At 42.7% G+C, this 25,163-nt stretch overlaps 1 protein-coding gene across 5 annotated transcripts in view; it reads right to left on the reverse strand.

The window, feature by feature from the left end:
• Positions 1-25,163, reverse strand: part of UNC13B (unc-13 homolog B) — a 222,798-nt gene that overhangs the window by 173,908 nt on the left and 23,727 nt on the right. For all 5 annotated transcript variants that reach the window (XM_054053735.1, XM_054053736.1, XM_054053738.1 and 2 more), the window contains exons 2-6: positions 18,329-18,358; positions 15,999-16,098; positions 12,038-12,155; positions 10,931-11,054; positions 1,538-1,608 (exon numbers count right to left, since the gene is read on the reverse strand). In XM_054053735.1, coding sequence (XP_053909710.1) covers positions 1,538-1,608; positions 10,931-11,054; positions 12,038-12,155; positions 15,999-16,098; positions 18,329-18,358 — 443 coding nt within the window. The remainder of the gene's footprint in view (positions 1-1,537; positions 1,609-10,930; positions 11,055-12,037; positions 12,156-15,998; positions 16,099-18,328; positions 18,359-25,163) is intronic.

Below are 25,163 nucleotides of genomic sequence, written 5' to 3' on the forward strand. Positions count from 1 at the left end.
AAGGTGCTGAGTTCCTTTGCTACAACATAACTGACCTGGGTGCATTCAAAAGGCAACTGATATCCACAGAAGAAAAATCCATCCAGTGTTAAACACAAAGATACTGCCTCTGGCTCTGGAAGTTCCTGAGCTACTAGTCATTGCAAATTCGGGGAATATGCAAGGAAGATATCATCCCCACTTTGGGTAACTGTCTGGCATGGGACAGGATGAATCTAAGGTCAAGCCCTGCACAGGTGGTGTTTCATTTTTCCACCTTCTCACTGGTGACAGGAACATCCATCATAAATCTGAGATCATGAGATCACAAATACAGAGACACCATTTTGTTATTAGTATTTCATAAAAGCGTGCACTTAGTATGCAGACAGGTGGCACTCCAGGGAAAGGGGAGTCTCACCAAGCACTGAATGTCTTTCATGCAAACACCAGTGCAGTGAGGCACTAGAGGGCACCTATGCTGCACTGATGTACCTGGCACAGGCTGCTGCCACAGCCCAAGGAGCAGGGAGGCACTGCAGCAGCGTGTCACTGACAGGACAAAGCACAGATTGAGCTTTTCACCAATTCCAGGGGTTTCTCAGACTCCTAGGAAGGGAGGAGAGGTTTCCCTCAAGCAACTACGCTTTTATCCACTCAAATACTGGTCTGTCCACGTTGTTTTTCTTCATCCACACAGTAAACCAAATGACTCACTTAAGCAGAAGAAAAGAATAGATGAAGGATTCCAGAACAAAAAAACTCCTAAGTTAATGCCATAACATTTTGCAAGTTATCTTGCTATGGAAAGAGACCTATCAAGAATTTAAGCAAGCACTATGTTCCTACTCAATGATGTTAGCATTGACATATTAGTGAGGGGTTTTGAAAAATGCTAAGCTTCTGGTACTGGCATTAATATGTCAGTACAGGCATTAATATGTCAAATCTTATTTTGCAAACACAATAAACTGTAAAGAAAAGATTGAAATATGTAGCAGTCTCTATTAAAAAAAAATTGTAACTTTCTGTTTATAGCTGTTTAGCCAAGTACATACTAGAAAAAACAGGAAAACAAAGCCATAGCTAGCATGTACTATAATACCAGATTCACTAAAACTAAGCCATTAGCAATTACTAACAAAAGCTAACAGTTCAAACAGTCCTCATTTCCAAGGAATATTCACCGTCTTGCTTTATCTTCTTCGCAGAAACAGCCAACTGCAAAATCATTCCTTTTGACTTGATTTCACAAATGAAGAGAAGCTACCACATCTTGTCAAAACTGGTTTCACTGTCTTCTGAGGTAAAACATGGTACTACCTTCCCCTGAGTGTATGTGCATCAAAAGAACAGTTCTTGCTACTCAAGCGCTTCCAGCATGTGAAAGAATGTTCCTCTCCTTAATACTAACAGTACACTTGAGAAAACAGTTCTGTAAACAGCTTATGGAAGACTCATGAACTATGAACATTTAGCCGCTGCCCTCCAATACAAAGAATAAAAGCAAGTTATAAGGCATTCAGGGCTACATTCAACTTCCAACTTAGATATTTACCTCATCATCTCCCAGTGAATTTATTTGTTCTAGTTTTCTGGTCCAGTATCTGGCCTCTTCTTCAGGGATATCTATACCAAAAACAAGTCACATCGTATTATTAACTAAATAATGTATTTCCAAATATAACCAAATTTGCATTTCTCATCAGTTGCATTGAAACACATATACTATCCCAAGACGACAAAAAAAAAAATACATCATTTTGAAGTAACAGAGCTGTCTCATGTCAGCACTCAGACAAAAAATAAACATTGTAAATAGAAACATAGTTCAAAGGCTTACATTGCTTTCTTGTTTAAAACTTACTAACCAAATGCACACTGCACAAAGGTAAGAAAGAGTAAGAGTGACTGGTTCAGATTTAATTCAAGTATTAATTTTGTGAAGAGCCATTTCACAATGATATTAATACACTTTCTATATGCTTTGATTATACATAGCAAAATCAAGAGCCTCTTCTGGAGGCTTTTGTAATCTCAATAGAACAAGGGCTGATTTTGAATAGCACATCTTAAGTGTACCTGGTACAACGCAAATTAAGTATCAAAAAAGAAATAGTCTTTTGTTTTCCTTCACAGACAATAAACCAACTCTTTTGAGGTAATGAACAGTGTTATAGGCAGCAAAATTCACATGAAAGCACATTCCTATTTTTAGACCACTCCACAACTTCACTGTGAAATGAATCACAACAACCCTTTTACCTTCTAGAAGATTTACCAAGTCAATGACTGACAGCAGGTAGCAAGCATTATCACATTTACTTTGGTAACTATTTTCTATTTCACATATTGAAGTAATATAGCATCCTAATGGTTTGAAGGGAACACAGACTTCTGTCACTCAGAATTCCAGCTCTCAAAGTGCACCTTTGGAGGTGCCGATGAACTGCTGTGAAAAGCTTAACACAGGCAAGTCAGGTACAAGACTCTGCTTAAGGAACAAAGCAAGAGGTGCATAGCACCAAGGGAAATAATCCACTGAAAGAAAAAAAATCATCAGTCAGGCTCTCAGTCCAGGAGAATTAGGTAAATTATTTAGGGATGGAGAGTTTAAAATCATTGGAAAAAGGGGAAAACTTTGTTGGTTGTTTTTGGTTTTCAGCCACTAAACATCTCCCTGACTGTAATAACTGAAATTCAGTGATCCATGGCATGAAACTGCACCAACACAGAAACATCAGGGCTCACACAGGAAGGAAGTGGAGGGACTGCTCCAGCTAGACACCACCAAACCTGCAAGCTGACAAATGAAGATGAGTATGATACCAGTTCAGCTAGTTTCCCCGTCACCTGGAATTCTTTACACTCTTTACACTCTCATAAGAAGCCAAGAAGTTTACATCTAACAAGTTTGTTTTCCTGCAATGAATTGCACCCCATGAACACCGCCACACCGATCAGCTAAGGAGGTGGCTGGGCTGGTCACTGGATGAAGAGGTAGTTCTAAAGGTTACATCCATAATCACTCCTGAGAGAAACAGGAACTTGATTTATTGGCAGGAGAGCCAATTCCATTGGTACCTACGATGTTTTAAGAAAGGATCAAGTAAGTATTGCTTTCTTCTCATGCTCAAAGGGGGCATCTGTGCTAGACACCCTCACCCAGCCACACAAATCACCATCTAATGAAGCCAGCGATCCCAAAACATCTGGAGATAACACTGGCCGGTGTACCAGAACACAAACCACTTTCAACAAGAACAAAGGACATGCCAAACCTAGTTCGAAGTATCAGAAGTAAATGTCTCCCTGGACTACAAATTAATGTCTACACCTTTGTAATGGAAACACCTTTTTATGCAACTAGCTTCAACCAGACAACAGCCCCACTTGACAAATTTTTAGGGAACTGAAAACTGAATACCTGGCTCTAGAAAACCTGCATTAAGTAGAAAAAAAGACAACCTATTTCCCCTTGCTTGAAAGGAAACCAAAGTAACTTATTTTAACCATAATACATAGAGCTCTTTCTGATGTGCGGTACATTGCTTTGTTGTTATACGCTATTAGAAAATGAGGTAAGAGAAACATGAGAGCGTCTTCCACAATTACAAGAGTTGTACAAAAACAGTGATGCTTTTGATCATCAGGGCTGTGGAATCACAGCTGCACAGATTTATTAGATGAGCTCCACACAAATTAGGCATTCAAAGGAAATCTGGACAGAATTGAGCCAGAAAGAAGACATCAATTAACTGAAGGGCTATTAACATACAAACCGATGAGATTTAGGAGAACAAACTCCAACAAGGACCTGAAGCAATCTAAACATCAAAGCAAAGCTTAAGGAATTTTGTCTTTGAAACCCATCTCTTATCTAAAAGATGAAGAAAAACTCATGAACTGAGGACTAAAGGTCAGAGTCAAAATAACTCATCTCTGGAGTCTGAAATCAAGACCAAAGAGACCTAGGAGGAATGAAGAAACGGATTACCATCAATACTGCAGAAACTACAGTTGCCTCAGGGTAGGCTTCAATTCTTTCTTACTGGCCATGGCTTAGCTGCATCCCCAGACATCAAAAAGCACCATTGTCTCTAGGATTTTTATTGTCCCTGCCCTGTATCCAAGGTGCCCATTTCATAAACAGAGCTATCAGATTTTTAGTGCATGATTGCTGCTATTCTACTGAAACACCTTCTTACGCAAGTCATAGATTAAAATCTGCTACTGTCAACATTACTGGCTGCTTTAAGGTCATCTACTCAATCTTAAAGAAACTACTGTTATAGAATCATAGAATCACCAGGTGGGAAAAGACCTCTTAGGTCATTGAGTCCAACCATTCCTATCCGCCACTAAATCATATCTCTGAGCACCTTGTCTACTCGTCTTTTAAATACCTCCAGGGAAGGTGACTCAAACACCTCTCTGGGCAGCCTGTTCCAGTGCCCAACGACCCTTCCTGTGAAGAATTTTTTCCTGATGTCCAGTCTGAACCTCCCCTGGCGGAGCTTGAGGACACTCCCTCTTGTCCTGTCCCCTGTCACTTGGGAGAAGAGGCCAGCTCCCTCCTCTCCACAACCTCCTTTCAGGCAGTTGTAGAGAGCAATAAGGTCTCCCCTCGGCCTCCTCCTCTCAAGGCTAAACAACTCTAGTTTCCTCAGCTGCTCCTTGTAAGACTTGTTCTCCAGCCCCTTCAGCAGCTTTGTTGCCCTTTTCCGGACACGCTCCAGAGCCTCAACATCCTTCTTGCAGCAAGGGGCCCAGAACTGAACACAGGATTTGAGGTGCGGTCTCACCCACGATTATCTCAAGATTATCTCAAGATTATCATTACTAATGGCAGTACAGTTACTGCAGGGCAAACCTTAAACATGAAGCAACTATGAACTTTAATCAAGTCACCCATTCAGAAGAAATGCCGATTAAGACAGAATTCTTGATTTTTTGAGGAAGAGGTTTATATAACAACTATTTTTAATTTCACCATCTATCTGTGCCTTGCCTCAGCCAGCTATTTTGTTAATAATTCTGGACTGCACAGAATGGAAATCCATAGTGCAGAGATCACAGACAGACTGCTGCAAAGCCACATCCACTGGCCAGCTCCTACATCACTGCTCAGCTTTGATTACAAGTGCAAGATACTCCACTACATTAACTTTGCTTACAAGATAAAAAGCTGAACAACTCCAGAGGCCATTTGATACCAAGCTCAGGGCACCACTAACATCACGCTTGGTAAACAAGAGGAGCAATGCCATATGTCAGTGAAACAAAACTGCTGAAGAACAGAGAGGAGATGGGCAGGGATGTTCACTAGCTTTTGGGGCTTCTTAATTTGACACCAACAGGGAAATATTGCAAGCTTTACTGTCCTTCCTCCTACTGCCAACTTCATCTGGAAGTTGAATGTCCTGTCTTCTCTGGACTCCCGATGTCAGAGAGCAGTGAGATCCGGTTGCTCAGCAAAGAAGGGGAGGCAAGGGAGACTCCATGGCTGCCAAAGCAGGGGAGTTGCCAGCCATTTCCTCATCCTACAGCACCTGAGCAAGGTCAGCAGGGCAGTTTCAGAGATCATGGTCAGGTTCAGTCAGGAGCCCAGATTGGCAGGCAGGACCATGGCGACAAAGCAGTTCTAAGGTCAAGCCCAGAAGTTAGTCCACATCTGGCCTGGATCTATGGGGTCCATAAGGAGGTGCAGACATGACTACAGTTGAGGTGAGGGATCACTAACTCCCACAGCATCACTCAGGATTGAAAGCTCAGACATAACTCCTCATCCCATAAGCAGAGGCTGTGAGCAGAGGTCCCAGCTGAGGCTGCTCAGAACAACTAGGACTTACCAGTGCACCCTCACGCCCAGATACAATGCACCACCACAGAAATGGGGACACAGCATCACAGAGACTTATCAGGCTGAGGAAGGAATTAGAGGAGAATTTGCTATACAGGCCACTTCACTCAGTCAGACTCTGTCAGGTACTTAAACATTACAGTATTCCCATTCAAGATCTCTAGCTTGGCAATAAACAGGAGTTTCAGCCTTAAAGCTTTTCTTCATCTCAGGTCTGGTGGTCCTTGCTTTGCTCCTCGCACATCACCTTGTGCCGCTTGAGTTTTTCCTAGGCAGCAAGTCCTGGGCTGGGACATACCCCAGGAAAGAAAAAGTGAGAACAAGTATTAGAAGTAAGACAGATATTCCCTCTCTCCTCCCCTTCCTACAAGCGTTCACCTGGCTTCCTCTCTTCCTAGCCCCCAATTCTTCCAGAAGCAGGGGAATCTTCAATGAAGTAACTTTACAGAGCTGAGAATTTCTCTTTCTGAACAGTTCCCAAGACAATAAACTCAAAGCACATTTACTCCACCTCATGGCTGGATGCAGATCAGCATGCTCCCAGCCCGGGCATGGCAAGAACATTAAAAGCATTTTCACTCCAATTATCTATTAGAAATAGCTTGGCACAAACCCAAACTGCTATAATTTGGGAGCCAAAGCATTTTTGAGTACTCCATCTCGTGAGGGACTTGTAAAGCCACTAGACTTCTAAAAAAGGGGGACAGAGTAAAATTCCTTTTAGACAGCACAATTGTATACTCGAAAAGGAATATCTCGGAAAGCCTATGCCAGCACACATTCACTACCTTGAAATAATAAACAGCAAGACTGTCTTCTCTCTACCAGAAAATTTTCTAAACCAAACAAGAAGAAAAATACCCCTATCTTGATATGTCTGTCTTGTTCCTGAAAAGAAACAAGATATGATGAGCATAGAAAGCTGTTCCAGCCTGGTTTTGCTAACAGCCTCTTCCTCCCATCAAGAAGGCAGTTTATTGCCATTTTTAAAAGACTACCAAGCATAAAAATGCTTTCCACCCTAGGGGTTAATATCAACTCTTACTAACATTTCACATTTCCAATGCTCACACTTTGCTGCACTTTGATAGAAGAGGATTTTCAGTCATTCTTTTTCTGTGGGATTGAACATTTAGGAACATAGGGCTGACAGAGAATGTTAGATGACAGTATGGTCCCCAGCACCACAGTCCATCACACACCACAGAAGGGCCCACTCTCCCCTATACCACACAGGCTGATGTCAGACTAAAAACAGGGCCACCATAGATGCTCTTTGTCTCATTAGACATCTAAGCAATTAAAAATTCTAACTACTGGATGATCTCAGAAAGGCTATTCTATATCACCAGGAGCAGAGACTACAACTCTAACCAGCCTCTGTTCGGAAATGACTGTTTCCAAACTCAAAGCCTGGCAAACACTTAAAAATTACTTCATAGGGAAAAAAAAATAAATGTCTTCAATAAATCTTCATTGTGTACTATCATTGCCAGCATCAGCATGTTCTGCATTTATTTCAGCTTTAGCTGTTGCCTGTCTTCAGAGTACCAGAAAAAGGCATACCAGAGAGAAAGAATTCTGAGCACATCAGGTGGAAGCAGAAGCAGAAAACTAATCTGGGATAAATATAATGCAAACAACAAATCAGTTTCTAAACCTCTTTGCATATATAATCATGTTTTACATCAAGGACTTCAGCTTTTCTCATTTTCAAATTCATTCATTCTCTCTTACAATCCCTTAAAAACTTTTCAAGCTTCCCCTAATACAATGAAACATTCTAATTACACAGACTGAATAACCTGGGGTACTGCATCCATGTGGATCACTTAACCTAAACGAAACAGAACAGCCAGAAGTGATGGACAAAGCACAGACGCACAGCCAAACAGAAGAATACACAATTTTTTAAAAGTTGCCCCCAGACAGCTGTGTTTTACCAGACCTGGAAAGCAGCACAAGCTGTACATGTGCACATGCATCACTCCAATTCTCATGTATCTTCAACAGCCAGGAGATTTTCACCTCGGAAAGAAAACGTGATGCACGCTGTTCCTCAGCATCACTCCAAATATGCTGCTACTAAAACATTACCACTACAGAGCCACTGGCTTAAGAACTTCCACGGGAGATCAGTAATCCATTTAGTTCTCTGAGTAGGTTTAAAGCAGCAGCTCTCAGTTCGTATGACCACACAGTCTTAACATGTGGGGCACTAAGAGTCTATGCTACTGCCTTCCACTTAAAGTGAAACTGACCTACAAATATATTGGGAGAAATGCAGAGGCAGTGCTATAAGCTGAGCTACCTCCATGCATCCCTCCAAGTTTCACAGTACCAAAGGCAGGGAGACAGACCCTAATGCAACTTCCAGGGTTCTTCTCTATCCTAGAATTGATGGCAGCAGACGTTCAGTCATGATGTGAATGGAAGCACTTCCAGAGAAGGTGATATGGGGAGATGCTGCCGTTTCAAGGAATATCCCATGCTCTTGGTGCCTACCTGCTCCTCTCCTTGCCATAGCAGGACTGGCTGCAAATACAGATGAAGTAAGAAAAACTGCAGAACTCTTCAAGCAAACAGCACCAGAAGCCTTGAAAGAGCTGTCTGATGCACCCACCTTTCCTGTTCATGAAAAAGCACTGGACAGGCAGACAACTTTTCACACTTGAAAATAAAACCGCTTCAATACAGCAGCGTGGAGTTCCTGCTATTTCAGTATTTGGCATAGTAAGCAAAGGAAGAAGTAATAGATGTGCTTTAAATGACCAATTGTGTTAGAAACAGAAGAGTCACAAAAAGCTTTCTATTTACTTAATGCTTTAAGTTTTATGCATGAAACCCTACTTCTCAGAATTCTATGTTCTACAGAACATCATATATATTAATAGTAGTTTAAAAACTCAAAATAAACAAACAAAAAGAAGTCCCATGTTTTGAGTATGGTAGTAAGGAGAAAATACAGTATTACCTGAAATATTTTTCATTCTGTAAATCCAAATGCTCTAACATGTAACAGTTTACAGGAATTCTGCTTTTCTTTACTTGAAAACAAAGTCACAAAATGTTAGGCATTCCAAAACATGAACTGCAGAAGAAAGCAAATTCTCTTTTGGAGACTCTCTGAATACACAGGGAGAGATCGGAACTTCATTTTCATTTAAAGCAGGGACAGTTTACAAGCAACTATGTTCAGAATGAAGGTAGCAGCTATGAGTCTTGCCTTCATGTTTGTGCGCTGTGTTCTCTCCCTCCCAGAAGCCTGAATGCTTGTCCCGAAGAACTAATGTTTCACCTCACAAGGAAACAAAGTGAATTGTTCCTCTCCTTACATAAGGAGCAATTTCAGTAACAATCTTCCCACTGACAGAGTGACAGCAGCAGTGAATCACCAGGACATTCTCACAACGCAGAGGGATGGCTCCAGACCAGCATTAGACAGCTTAGTTGTGAAGACCGCTGAGATGTCAGATACCTTTTCCCCTTTACACACAGGACTGTAGTTAAAGAGCGGCGTCTATTACATCTATAAAACAATGCACACACCCTTAACTGCTCCATCCAGTGGTCTGTGCAGGCAAAACAGCACACTGGGAGCACAAGATGCAATTTGTATTGACTGTGCTGCTGCAGGGCCAAAGCCTGCATCTTCCCTTGCACCTGGAAGGTGGGTACGAGATGAATAGATGACCTAACTTTTTCCTACAACAGATGTTTGATCCTGACAGTTGCTGGCAAAACACCAGTGGGTGCACAAATGCTCTACCTGTGTTCAGAGTGAGATGCAAATTGCTCACAATGCCAAGGGCTCAGCAGCAAAGAAGAAGCAACAGGCAGAAGGGGAGAGATGAGCCTTGCAATGACAGATAACTTTGAAACATGTCAGTGCCCAATGCAGGAAAAAAATCCCATGAGCCCCAAAAATATCATCTCTGTTCTTGATCCCAAGAGGCAGCAAAGAGCTGGAAAGAGAAGCTATGGATGCATTCATGTAAGTCCAGGGTCCAGAGGAAAGCCACGAAGATGATCAGAGGGCTGGAGCACCTCCCGTACAAAGACAGGCTGAGAAAGTTGGCCTTTTTCAGACAGAAGAAGAGAAGGCTCTGGGAAGACCTTATAGCAGCCTTCAGTACATAAGGATCCCACAGGAAAGGCTCTTTCTCAGGGAGTGCAGGGATGGGACTAGGGATAATGTTTTTAAGCTGAAAGGTGGGAGATTTAGATTAGATCTTAGGAAGAAATGTTTTCCTGTGAGGGTGGTGAGGCACTGGCACAGGTTGCCCAGAGAAATAGCTGGATGCTCCATTCCTGGCGATGTTCAAGGCCAGGTTGGATGAAGCTATGAGCAACTTGATCCAGTGTGGTGGTGTCCCTGCCTACGGCACGGGTGTTGGAACTGGATGATCTTTAAGGTCTATTCCAACTCAAACCATCCTATGATTCTGGCAAAGGCCTTACTTTTGGGGTTTGCTTATTTGTTTGAGGCTTTTGTTTGGTTGATGGATTTTAATTAAAATAAATTTTTTAAAAAAATGCACACAATTTAACTTGTGATTTGTTTGAATTAGCTACTTTTCCACATTCTGTATATTTTAACCAAAAGCAATTGCCAGAGAGGCAATTTTTAAAGCAGCAAGTTATTTATACACTATGCTAACGATAATGTTTGGGAGCACTGATCATTAATGTTACACTAACCACACACCTTCACAGGGTTTAAGTGCACTTACCACCGAACAGCTCTAACAACACACTTGACCTCTTCTAGAGCCAAATTTGTCTAGACACAAAGTAGTGAATGTTCCCTGCTCAGGAACAAAACGTCTGACTGCACCATCCTGAAATAGCATTAATAGTTTCTTAAAATGCTGCTAGTCTAAACATTCCAGGACTGGAAGACCTTCAAATCTTTGGTATTTATTATGAACTTGTTAGAAAGAAGCCAAACAAGAAATAAACACCAGCAACATGATCCACACTGAACTACTCTGAACTGAGAATGAGCACAACTAGTAATAAAACGTTGCTCCCCAACATTTTTGCTCTACTGTTAGCACCTTGGGTAAGTTACTGAAGTGCACTCACCAAAAGGTAATTCAAATCTTGTGTCCAGCAAAATTTTATGAGGAGTTGGGTTTTTGGTTCCACAGATTTCATCATGTTTCATTACAACTTCTGCCTCCAGCGTAGACCACTCCCCAGGACCTTCCTGTGAACCACAAGCCAGAGGTGAAATTTCAATCTGACAGGTGCTCATGCAGCGACGCTCACACATTTGACAAGATAAAAGACTCCAGGAAGAGCCTTACAATGTGGCCTGGTACGGATTTTAACATCAAATTACATCCATTCAGCACATTCAGCTTTTCTTCTGAACCTCAAAGACCCTTATCAAGACAAGCAGCAAACACCTCCTAGCAGAACTACTGTCTCCTCAGTGGAACTGCAGCGGTAAATCCTCAAAGGCAGGCGTTGCAGAGTGCCTGGACAGCGAGAGGAACTGAGCATCAGCTGGACATTATGGCTACACTGCTAGGCATCCACACCTTTTCCTTTCATGGAAAATATAAGCTCTGCACCCCTGCTCAAATTCAATAAACTTGTAAATAAATGCCCTGAAATTTGAGGTAAAAAAGCCAAATACGTTTTGCTTAGCTCCAAGAATCACCAAATTCCACAACTAGGGCAGTTACAGACACTGCTATATCTCATTTTCTATGTTTTTCAGTTCATATTAGCACCACCACACTCTTTCTGACACTACAACCAGAAGCTTTAAGGAGATGATATAGACATGCTCTGGCCCTTAAAGGCCAACTTGTCTTTTATCAGGGAAACTTCTGTCTTTAGCAGGAACTCATGGAAATTGGAGCACCAGACTAAGCAGTGAGTCCTTACGATTTTAGATACATGTCAATTATACGCATTCTTTAATAGACTAAGCTCTGGTTTTTAAGCCCACATGAGTAGAATGAGACCAGAGATCCCTAGTTAAGATCAGTTTTGGTCTCACTGTTGGCAGCCTCCTTCAAATGCAATGCCCGCTCCCCTCACCCAGCCTTCCTGATTTTGCGAGTGAAAATTTTGCCAAGGAGCACAGTTCTGGGCTGCACCAGGGCAGATCTTAGTGTTAGTAAAACACTAACTACCAATATCAGAGCTGTCAAAGTAAAGTTTCTGTGCCAGCTTAACCTCATCAGATTGGTGAATGGCCTTCAGAGCAATCCACACGGTCCCAACCAGTGTGTCCCAGATCAGTCCTTTGTTCCATACTTCTACAATTAGGCCCAGGTCCAGACGACTGATCTCACTGCAAGAAAAGAAAAGGCAGCACATATGAGAAAAAAGCCAAATACAATCTGATTCTGCTCTAGGTTCTGCATTACCACCATAATTATACTAGTGAATTCTTTCCACACAGCTGTGTCAAGCTACAGAGCTTCGGGAAGTGCGTGGTTTAGGCAGCTCATACTCACAGGAAACATTAGTTTCTAATGACTGATTTCTCATAGTTTAACACCAACTACATAAAAACTGCAAACTAAAAACCTGAGCTATGTCACATGTGGACTGCAAGCTGGGAACTTGTCTCTGCAGCCATGTACACATAAGGAAGAAGCATATCTTGTGCCAAAACCTAGAGATGAACTCGTCTTCACCATCAGACACCCCATATCAAACACAGTGGGTAAATCCTTTTCCTTGCCAGCACAGCAACACAGGCATAGTCTGGCAGGTCAAATATGCCAATACTTATCCATGAGCAGATCTGCCACATGCCAAAAGTAACAGTCCCAAATCCAGCACAGCTGCATCACCAGCAGTATGTATTGCTCAGGGCTGTGTTGCAACCCTTCTGCTCCAGCACCAGCTTCTTCCTCTGCATAACATAGCAAGGCTTAGAGCCAAGTTGATTCAGTGGTAAGTGTCCCTGCCCATGGCAGAAGTGTTGGAACGAGATAAACTTTAATGTCCCTTTCAACCGAAACCATATGTGATTCTATAATAAAAATAATAAAAATTTAAAAATTCATAAAATGTTAATAAATAAATTAAAAATTAAAAGATTTTTCAGTAACAGTGGCTTTCAATGTCTTTGTGTCTCCCTTTCTCCACCTCCTGGTTAGATGCAGAATAGCTTCAAAGAACAAAAGAGCTGAGATTGGAATTTTGTATCCCTCCCTTTCCACACGCATAAAGAATTTAAATGAAATACATTTCTAACAACTTCAGCACTGATTTAATCATCATATCTAAAAATCAGTTAGCACCTTCACTCAAGAGGTGCTTGCTGCAAATATGCAGTCCTTTTAAAGCTTCTTCAAAATTAAAAGATGCCCTAAAAGATGACATTAAAGTGCTTTACTGGTCTGGTAAATAAATAAACCTCAAACATCCCCAGAGACAAATTCTTAAGTGTTTGTCTCACAAGGATTCAGAAGCAAAACCAACAAACACATAGAAAGCTTTTCTTGGTTGTAGTCTATTCTTCTACAATGCCTCATAAAAAAGGTAAACACAAACATAGACAGTAAAAGTATCTTTCCCTCGGGGGAAAGCTACTCTGTTCAAAAGCCTTTTCCAGCTCCTGAAAGAAAAAGAGCACACCAGTGAACAGCAGTATTGGAATATCAGTGTTATTTCTCCTGGGACAACGCTATGTACATAGGACCATGCAAAACACGTTCTCTGCCACGTGTAACACTGTTGTTATAAGGAAACAAAACAACCGTGCTGTTGCCCGGCTAAAGCAGAGACCATAATGGCTAGGTAGCTCAGCTAATATTCTGCTTTCATATCCCCTAGCAACTAATTACGGAGTGGCACGGTGACCTTACAGCACGCTAGCTAAGCTCCAGCTGATATGAGAGAGCAGTTCCAGGAGCTGTTTGAGTGGAAGGAGGAGGAGCAACGCAGGAGCTGTCATCAAACGCAAACACACGCCATTCTTAAATTGCTGGTGATCAGCCTCCTCTGTAGCTGGGCCACATCTATAGCTAGTTCCTTATCCACAGGATTAGCACAGATGACAGGAAGAATGAGTCAGTAGTTGTGTACGGACATGTGACAGGTACCATTCCCTCCTCCAACCTAACCCCAGTTCTGCATGATTTACATCTGTGATAGTGACATCCTCTGACCAGAACTGCAGAGATGAGGAGGTCATGGTGCTCAGGAGCATACGTTTCACCATATGCCAAAGGACAGGCTCCAGACTCTCCGTATAGAAGGAGAATCGAAGAATCGTAGAATCACTGAATAGTTTGGGTTGAAAGGGACCTTAAAGATCAACCAGTTCCAACCTCCGTGCCATAGGCAGGGATGCTTACCACTCAATCAGGTTGCTCGAAATCCCATCCAGCCTAGCCTTGATCACCTCCAGTTATTGGACATCCACCACCTCTCTGGGAAACCTGTTCCAGTGCCTCACCACCCTCACAGGGAAACATTTCTTCCTAAAATCTAATCTAAATCTCCCCTCCTTCAGCTTAAAATCTTTACCCCTCGTCCTACCACCACACCACCTCATAAAAAAACCCAGATGTCCGTAGGACTCCTTTAAGTATTGGAAGGCTGCTATAAGGTCTCTCAGGAGCCTTCTCTTCATGCTGAACAAGCCCAACTCTCTCAACTTGTCCTTACATGGGAGGTGCTCCAGCCCCCGGATCATCTACATGGCTTCCTCTGGACTCACTCTAACAGATTCATATCCTTCCTGTGCTGAGGACTCTAGACCTGAGCACAGGATTCCAGGTGAGGTCTCACAAGAGCAGAGGGGCAGAATCCCCTCCCTCAACCTGCTCCTCACACTTCTTCTGATGCAGCACAGCACACAGTTAGCTTTTGGGGCTGCAAGTGCACATTGCTGGCTCATGTGGAGCATCTACCAGCACCCCCAAGTCCTTCTCTTCAGGGCTGCTCTCAATTCATTCTCCACACAGCCCGTAATTGTGCTTGCAACACACCTCATGTGCTGGTCCAAAAGCAGAGTGCCACCAAACAAGGGAGATGGTAGCACAGTTATGATGGCAACACTGTCCTGACCTTGGGGCAAACTCCTCAATTAGAGGCAAAAGCTTCCCACTTTCAGCAGAGAAGAATAAATTCCCGCTGGATTGGAAAACATACAAAATCTCATGTGGGTCTCTCACAATGCATACTACATAAACACTTCAGATCCACTGAAGAATAACAGCACTAAGCTTTGACTCCAAAACATCATTCCTCCTGACACAGCAGCATCTGTGCCAAGTTCAGAGAAAAGCACTTGAAGTCTAGGATTTAGTGAATTTAGTTCACTTTGTCTTACAAAGCTATAGAAACAGAAGCGGATGAAATATATCAATGAGTCATTCATCCACCAGCAAAAAAAACACCATGCTAAAGACACCAGGACATCCTCGGCTCCGTGTCAGGAATACGAGCACCAAGGCAAATCTGAAATGCCAATTGCACACTGGGAGAGCTGCGACTGGTTTGGCTGCTCGTGACAGGGACTGGCAGCTGCTCAAGCCACAGCAGCAGCGGAGCTGGAAATCACACTCATGGGCACTAGACCAATGGCAGAAAGCATCAACGCACATCGCACTGACAACAGCCCTTAATTGCCCTGAACAGCCTCATCAGTGGCCTCCACCCACATCCTCTTCCTATGGTCCAGGACCTCTATTTAAAGGCAGACACGGGCTTTCAGTACTTGTCTACGCGCAGCTGTGAAGTGTGCTTGTCTCCAGCCTGTTGGAGCTGTGTCCATGCTTGGCCATGAACTCCATCAATCCAGACCCAACCCACGGTCTGACTTCCCAGCTCAGCCCCAGACCCGTCTCATCACTACGGACCTGACTGGCCATTGCTGGACTATGTCTGACCCCAGTTATCGTTGCCAGACACAATCTTGAGCCTGGCTTGCCAGCTTGCCCTCACAGCTTCACCTCAGATCATTACTGCAAATTTTTCTGACAACCTGACCTCTTGGCAGACACCAATCTGATCCCGTGTGTACAACAAGCATATTATTTATTTTGTCACTAGGCTTGTGCATTTTACCTGTTTAAGTGCTCCAATTCATACAACATAATAGTAGCTCCATACAAACATCGGTGCTATGGAAGCACTCAACCACAAGAACTTCACTGCACTACACCATACTTACAACATGAAATCCTGTTCCCAGCAGGGCTGGTCACCTCTCACCGCTACTGTGGTGCTCTTCACATTTTGCACTTTCAGGGTCACATAGGTATTGAATTTATCTGGGGAATGAGAGGCAAGAAGTTATCGCCTTCAGCAAACCCTCCCATCACACAAGTTAAACATTTCAAGGTTTAGTAGAATCACAGAATCATAGAACAGTTTGGGTTGGAAGGGATCTTAAAGATCACCCAGTTCCAACTCCCCCCACATCAGCAGGGACACCTTCCACTGGATCAGATTGCTCAAAGCCTCATCCAGCCAGGCCTTGAACACCTCCAGGGATGCTCTGCACAAAAAGCCCATGTGAAAGAGATCCCTGGGTTAGGGAATCAAATGTTCAAGATTTTCACCTGCTACCAAATTTTCAGTCACAGTTTCTTAGAAATTCATGCATAACCAAACAAAAACAGGCAACTAAGCACTTGCAGTAAGTCAGGGACAAAGAAAAAGTGTAAAATTCTGAAGAACACAAACAATTTGCATGTAATATGCTGTTACTGAAATGTAGATGAGAGGAAGATGACACAGTTTGAAGGAATAGGATCCATCATGCAGACTGTGCAGAGAAAAACAAACTTGCAAAACATACAAGGACTGGTTGGACTGACTATATCATCTCTTCCCTCCTGACCCAAATGCTATCCTAGTTTCAGTCTGGTTTTCCAACCATGAATCCACAAAGAACTTTGCAGACCAGTCAGAAGCAGGAGAGAAATACAGTCGTTTATCCTACAACTAGGACTTTAACTAAAAATCACCTCTATTGCTTAAACCAGCTGACCTAGAAGAACCACATTACACTCACATTTTGACAAGACAGCATTTGTTTAGATGCTTTACGTTTATTTTAAAACTGAAAAAAAAAGCCTGGAACAACTTTTTCCTAGTTGCTGCTATCTCTTTGCTAATAAAACCAAAAGCAGCCAAGCACAGAAACATACGAAGCTTGAACATCAGCATCTGAGAATGAACAAATTCCTTTTTAAGGGGAGTTGCCACCTCAGAACTATCTATAGCTTCATCAAGCCTAGGACAAGATATATGCCAAGTAGCTAGAAAGCAGTGTACATGTTTTAATACTTCAATGTTCTGCTGTATCTTTTCCCAGCGTAAGTTAGGTGACAATCCATTCTAATACTGCCAAAGTCTAAATGCACCATTTCTATAGGGTACTATAGCATGTCCCAGCACCTAGCTTCAAATACCCTTACTGAAAGGTAGGAAAGGAAAACTACATGATCCAGAGGATCAGGAAGAAGTGGAAATCACTGAGAGTTAGATTCCTTCATATCTAGCCACACTACTTGCATCCTCCTGCGTCACCAGACTTATCAGTGAAACCACATGCTTCAGTTGAGTCAAACCTAGAGAACAGGACAAACAGTTTGGGGTGGTGAGCAGGCTTCTTGATTTGAAAAAAGATAAAGCACATACTATCATCTTTCCAGTCTGGGTACTCAGCTTCCCTTCCCTGAAAATTCAAGGTTGGTGCACACACACAACTTGACCTATCATGGAGTACAGACAAGGAGATCTGCGAAGCTTTCAACTACAACCCGGCGATGGCTATTACCAAGAGAATAAAGCTGAACAAATAGTCATGAGTACAGCTGCACAACTGCTTCAGATCTAGACACCTGAAGGAATGCCTTTCCAGAAGCAAACTGCTTACTCTTTGTAAAAATGTACATAAAATGTAACTCCATAAATGTATTTACCTGCTAAGGGATTCCTTGCTACCTGCTGAACCACAGTGAAACAGTGTTGCCTACACTGTACATTCTGGTCCTCATCAGCTACTCTGTTCATGTTTTATTATGCAGACACAAAACCTGGTGGATAGGATTTCAATTGTAGGCACAGCCTGTATGGACTGTCAAGTTACAGAACAAATCACTTCATCCAGCAATCCTGATCAGGATTAAGAAGACACTGAATCTAGATGGGCATGTATCAGTTTTGCTCAGTGGACATTTTCAGGTCTTGTTTTAACAGGGACAGAGGAAGGATGAGGGCAGAGTGGGAGCTGGTGACAGTGAAGGAACATCTTTCCTCACCCATCACCCACTCAAGACAGGTCAGCAGGCAGAGGTTCCTCAGTGCTGTGACACAAGGTCAGGTCCTCTAGCTTTCCTAACCCAAGCTGCCTGGACCCTGAGAGCAGTTTTTACCCCTCCTAAGAAAACTGTTGAGCGGAGAGGAGGCCGATGAGAACTGGTAGGAGGAGCACAAGCCAGAGTGAGAGCCGGTATCACCACTGCTGTGAATAAGGAGTAGAGTGTGGCTTACCTGGTGGTCCGTGGAGTTTAGCTTTCTTTACTGTAAAGACAAAAAAAAAAAAAAAAAAAAAAAAAGAAAAAAAGCAGCTGTTAGTGATTTTGTCCTGCTACAGTTTCATCTGAGCGAAAGCATCACAGGGCATTGCATTATTTGGACAACATCCCCCCCCAGAGGCCTGGAGGCTGGAAATCCATACTCATTTTAACAATTCAATAGGTCTGGAGGCAAAACCTCTTCTGTACCCCCATCCCATCTCTCTAAGTTGACACATATAAAAAAATAATCATAGGATTAATGTTTGGAAAATAATGTGAATGTGATATGGCTAATGCACTGCAATTTCAAAGCCAATCCTCTGCAACCAGCAGTTACTGTTCCTTAGTAAGATGTCATTTCATGTCACCTCACTCAGAGATACAGACATTCTAGAATAAATAAACATTTCTCTAAAAGCAAAGAATGTCTCCTCAACTGTGCAGAGCAGACTTCCAACCACAACCTGAAAATAATCAAGCCGGAACAGCAACTCTATTGTAAGACATCTGTAAACCAAATTAATCAGCTACGCCAAACAAGCAGCATTCTAAATGCAAACATCACTTTTCCACACTCTGTTAATTTAATGCCAGGATGGTATTTATCAAAAATAATGGTTAGAATATAACACAGCACTGTCTGCTATCTCACCGGATGGAGAAGATCCATGTCTACCTAAGGGAGGTTTTGTTTACATTTATCTTTTGCAAGCTCATATCCTCATTGGTATTGCTAAGTCTAAGCACTAAGAGAAGACAGGTCTAGACTCCAGCTGGTTTTCCCAATGGAAAACTAACAGTAAGAAAAAGACATATTTAACAAGCTAAGAAGCAGGAAATACCTGAGAGCAAAAAGATTTAAACACCGGTATAGCAAAGCTTCCTCCAGAACACAGAGCACCCAGCACTGACTAAAGGCTTACAGAGTCAAACTACCAAGCAAGATGTTTTAAAAAGGAACATTACAAAATAAAAATAAATAGATAGATAGATCAAATAAAATCCTTCACACAGTTACATGCACAGAGTTGCAATGGAGTGTGATGCTGGAGAACACCCTTGCTATTTGAGAAATACCCCTTTGAAAGCATTTATAGTCCAGGTACGCATTTGCATGAAGGAAATGCTGTACCAGGTATAGTACAAGCCACAGACATCTCACATAGAAGTTAGAAGGGGTGTAGCTTTTACCTAGACTGCCAAAGCCCATGAGACTTTAGGTCCAAAATAAACAGGTTCAGGGCCTAAAGCATTCTTGATGCTCAACCTAATGCTGCAAGCAAAACACACTACAGTCACAGTGTTCCTGCTGACTGAAGACGCAGATTCCTTTATAATCTCCAAATCAATCAGTCGTTTTAACCACTGAGACATAGGCAGGGCAACCTACTCATTTTCCAGGTGCCTCTGGATACCATACAAAAGCAGGTATCTGATGAAATATCAGACTGACACCAGCTTCTTTCTGATCCTCCCCTCTTCCTGCCCTTTTCAAGAGGCAGTGATCAAAGAAACAAGTGCATGTGTTTGAGGGGAGGTAAAAAAATGGGAAAGGGGGCAGGGGACACACAATAATCTTCAGCTGGTCTCTCCCCATTCGTAAAAAGCTCCACTGCTGTTCGCAGGGAAGCAGAGGTACCTCCAGTGTGGAAATTGGGTATTATTTGTCAAAAAAGGTAGCCAGAGTAGACCAGTGGCTCCCAGACAGGGAGGAGACATTGCCTATGCAGAAAGCGATATGTAAACCCAGAGACAGATGCTGTCTGCACATTGTGGACTCAACCTCTAAATATTAAGAGCTTCAATTGATGAAAGCAAATCCTGTTTATGCTGAAAAGAGTATTTGTGTGGGGCTTCAGCAAGAGCTGTCCCAGGGCTTGCAGCAAAAAGGGTATTCTAGAGCAGCAGTGAGACTCAAAAAGCATTCTACGCACCCACATAACAAAAAGGGTGTCTGGTATCCTTAGCATCTACCAGGAACGAATCCTATGTCCTCAGGCAACCTGTATGTAATAAACTCCACCTCTAGCCACAAAAGCAGGGTTTATAAATAAGAGCGGGATCACAAACTTATGAGTCTCACCTCACCAGTAACTATTTTGCTCTATGTGCAAGTTCACACAGCACGTCCAAAAAGTTCCCACAAAAAGTGACTTGCAGGTCTTTTTATTTTGTTAACCCGCTGAAAAGCACATCCCAGCGGTGTGTAAAAATCTTTGCAACGGTGCAGCTCCCACAGAATCTCAGGATCAGGACTGGCCATGAGGTCACAGGGCTCCCCATTTGGGACATGGTTGAGCAGGCACAGTGGTATAGGGCTGATAGGTGATCTGGATGATCTTTTCCAGCTTTCATGATTCTATGATTCTATGGTGTCTGGGAGTTTGGAGCTGGAAAGAGCCATTAGGTGCTGCGAAGACACAGCATGTTCGTCAGCCCAGGGAGTTCTCAAGTCAGCTGAAACACACAGAATGGCATGAACCATGACTCTGCGAAAGGACCACAGCTTTGAAAAGGCACAATACCATTAGCTTCTCTGGGGAAGCTTTTGTACCCACACCCACTAGTTCTGTCTCAGAGCTCCCATATGCCAAAGGCTCAAGAAAGGACACAAAGGAGAAAGGAGGTGGTGAAGAAGCCTGATGTATCAACAGTTAATTAGTCACAGTGTTGCAACACAGGCTGAAAACTTGTTGCTACTCCAGGGGTAGGACAGCAGGTGAAATCAAGCCACCTGAAACAGTACATTTTACAAAATAAGATCTGTATCACAAAAGGAAACCATTCTCTAAAGCACTCGGCACAGCAGGTTTTACAGACACAGTCGCTTCTGTAGCGCCACAGAGTACAAATATGAAGACAAAGTCAAAGGTCTAGATCAGAGATTTCCTGACTCACTCCATTTATCCCATTTACTTCTAGGCTCTTGGGAAGCCTTATTTTTAAACTATCTGGAAATGTTAAATCCCATTCAGTTTCAAATGGCTTCTCTCAGCACACTGGGCAGCACAGAAAGCTGAGCCATTCGGAGGCAAACACTGGACTAAGCTGAACCGTAATCCTCCTATGACACTTCAACACTGTGTAGGGAGGACAACAGGGAGGCAAAAAAAAATCACAGAAAATCAGAAGGGAAAACAACCCAGAGCTTTGCACTGCCATGGGCAAACACTCCCTGATACAAATGCACACAGGTGCCATCGTTCTCACTGTGGAAGTAAAGCTTCCATAAAAAATGATTTAGTCATTTAATCACTAAAAAAAGACTTGGGCACATCAGAAACAGCTTTTGCACCTCAGTTCAAGAAGCTATTAGAAAGCAGACAGGTTCCACTAAGCAGACAGAGAGGAAAGCAAATAAAATTGATGTAAACATTCAGTTAATTCAGAGACTGTTTTTCTCTGGGACTTTCTCACCATTTTGATGTTACTCTAAATAGACAAGAAAAAAATAATTTTAAGTCTTGCCTGCAACTTCAACCAAACAAACAAACAGAAAAAAAACATTTAAAAAAAAAAAAAAAGCCACAAAAGGATTACAGATGCTCTACGAGTCTCAGTTACTAAAGGTTAGACAGTCAGATAGATTCTGAAAGATTAGGAAAGGAAATTAAAACCCAGAGATGGCAAATAAAGGTCCGGAATCACAGAATCACAGAATGGTTTGGGTTAGAAGGGATCTTAAAGATCATCCAATTCCTCATCCCTGCCATGGGCAAGGACAACTTCCACAGCCTGATCCAAGCTGGCCTTGAACACCTCCAGGGACGGGGCATCTACAGCTTCTCTGAGCAACCTGTGACAGTGTTTGGCCAACCTCACAGTAAAACACTTCTTCCTAACACCCAATTTAAATCTCACCTCTTTCACCTTAAAATCATCACTTCTTTTCTTATCCCTGCATTCCCTGGTAAAGAGCCCTTTCTCAGCTTTCCTGTAGGCCCCCTTTATGTACTGGAATCATTGTGGGAGGGTGGAAAAAAAAACAGCAGAACATCCATCAGAGTATTCTTAAACGCAATTCTACACAGAAGTTCTTACCATCCACTTAGCTCTCAATCAATCTAAGGATACTTTTTTCCAGACTACATGCCTCATGCACCAGCCAGAGAATTAAATTCAAGCAGCCAAATTACTGTGAGGTTCATACAACACATTGCTCAAATCTCCTAAAAAAGAACACCCTCGTATTCAGTCAAAGGGAACCAGGGTATTCGAAACATTGACAGATTCGAGATCACCTTTAACACTTGCTTGCAAATCAGAAGGATGCAGACACAGGGAGGGCCTGAGCAGATGGCCAAAAGATTACATCCTAACTAAATCCAGCACATGATTTACGAGCTGGTCACTCACTGCACTACAACAAAACCAACATCCTTACACAGGGGCCAACACAGTGTTGTGGAGAGGCTGCAGGAGAAATGAGAGGAAGGAAAGTATGAAGTTTAAGTAGTGCTCTTAAAAAGAAACACAATGCTGAAAGCAGAGCATTCAAAACGCATTTTCATGATCTGCAATTTGACAAATAGCTTCCTCTTCCCTGTGAAACACGAACACAGCGTTACTGTGTTTTCCAGAGCACTCTGACTTCTATAGTAGCTGTCCCCACCTGAACAGCAAAATAGATACATATTTCCATATCACTCTGTACTTTCCTCACCTTTCCCAGCTTCTCAGACTTTGTAGCATGGTGATACGCATCACTCAGTGCAAAGGTTGCTTAAGCCACGGAAAAAAGAGACTACAGTAAACTGCTGATACTGCCCAAGACTAAGTGCACCAAATTCACATCCTGCGCACCCTGCAGCATACATGCAGGAGGGAGAGAATCCCATCTGGAAGGGGAGCAATGGGTAGGCAGTGCTCTAGCTCTTCAGGTCTGTTACATAACTGAGCTGTTGGTAATAGTTGTGCTGTCTGAACCCTGCAATAACACATATAGCACACGTACTCATTGCACAGCCAGGAAAGTTGTTTGTAAAATCCATGAGCAGTTGGCAAGCAGCAAAACACCAGCATATCTCACAAGGACTGTTCTGTCCCTGGAGATCCCACCAGGTACCTTTGCCTCCCCTGGAAATCAAAGTATTTCACATGTACAGCCCTGCACAACACCTCCTACTTGAGTGCAAGGAACCCTTATCTTTCCCACTATCCGAACCCAAAAGGTGCTCCAGGCTGCAGGAAACAGAGGCCACACAGTGACCTCACACTTGGTTTTAACTCAGTCATGGTTTTGTTTCGCAAGATCCCTGTAAAAGCCTAGCAGCATCAGAGGTATGCTATTAAATGAAATTGCATGTACCATAGCAGTACTAACTGTGTTGTAAAACACTTCCCATCCTTTCATAACTCTAAATAAGAAAGACCTGGATAAAACAGCAGTTCAACAGTTTTCCATGCCTGTTATGCAGATTTGACATGTCACAGCCACCTTGGTACTCCTAGACAGGTGAAGTCTTGCAAGAGCAGAGTAGAGGGGCAGAATCCCCTCCCTCAACCTGCTATTCACACTCCTTTCAACGCAGCACAGGATATGGCTGGCTTTCTGGGCTGCAAGCGTACACTGCTGGCTCATGTGGAGCTTCTCATCTAACAGCATCCCCAAGTCCTTCTCTTCAGGGCTATTCTCAGCCCATATTTGTGTTTGGGATTGCCCCAACCCAAGTGAAGAACCTTGTACTTGGCCTTGTTGAACATACACTGTTCCACTCAAGTGGGGAAGAGAGTAATTTATGCGCCAGCATATTCTCTTGAAGAACAATGTGACAGAAACACAGCAGGCACCTTCATGTACCAACAGATGTAAAAGCTGAGACTGCATTCACATGGAGGATAACATTTTATTATCATGTGATGTGAACAGAGAGCTGGGCTAACCAGAGAACTCCTTCACTACCAGAAGGGAGAGGAGCCACCGCAAAATGCCACTTTGCTTGGTGACTGACAGAGAGCAGGAACCCAGCGCAGATTTCCATCAGTACCAAAGAATTAAGGATGCATCTAAAGGCAGATTTTTTCTGACCTCATACCCAAAGTAGTCCTTCAAAAATCCATCACCAGTTTGCCTGAGGCACCTGTGGAGGAATCCAGACAGTCTAAAGAGCCAGTCATCAGTACCACTAAATTTACCTCAACTGAACCAACAGATCAATCTACTTTAATAAGCAGTCCAGAATAAATGGAATTGAGTTATTAAAGGTTTATTAATTTTTAATAGCTCATGAAAATGAAAATTAAAAAAAAAAAACACAAAACACTTTTACACTGCAGCTCCTGTTCATGTAGCAAAGAGCTTTCTTCAATTCAACCACTCTAAATGCCCACAGCACGATGTGATTCATGTTTCTCAAGGCCTTGGGAACCAGGTCAGACTAAGGGAAGGCATATTCCCTTCAGAAACCTACCACATTTAAAAAGTGACCGCTATGACTATTGGGTTCTTCTCAGGAAGGGGGGCGGTGGGGTGGTGGAGAAAAAAAGACAGATTCTAGTCTGTTGTCTGCAGTAGCAAATTGATCTACCCAAGGGATTTCCATTTTGCCAGATGTCTTGAGAATGAATTAGAATCCCTCCGCATTCACAGGAATTAGCATCTTCCTGCTCAGATGATCTGCAAATTCATTACCCTGTCCACTGACACATAAAGCTAACTAAGTTTAGTTGATTTACAATACCATTTCCAACAAAGAGCTTTCTACCAGTCATTCCACCCCCTTTCCACCCTGGACAGTGACTGATAGCAGCCAGGACACACATGACTGCTTGAAAGGCTTTTATAGATTCCTATGCTAAGGGAATATACA

Source organism: Cuculus canorus, chromosome Z (assembly GCF_017976375.1).
Source record: "Cuculus canorus isolate bCucCan1 chromosome Z, bCucCan1.pri, whole genome shotgun sequence".
NCBI classification, from domain to species: Eukaryota; Metazoa; Chordata; class Aves; order Cuculiformes; family Cuculidae; genus Cuculus; species Cuculus canorus.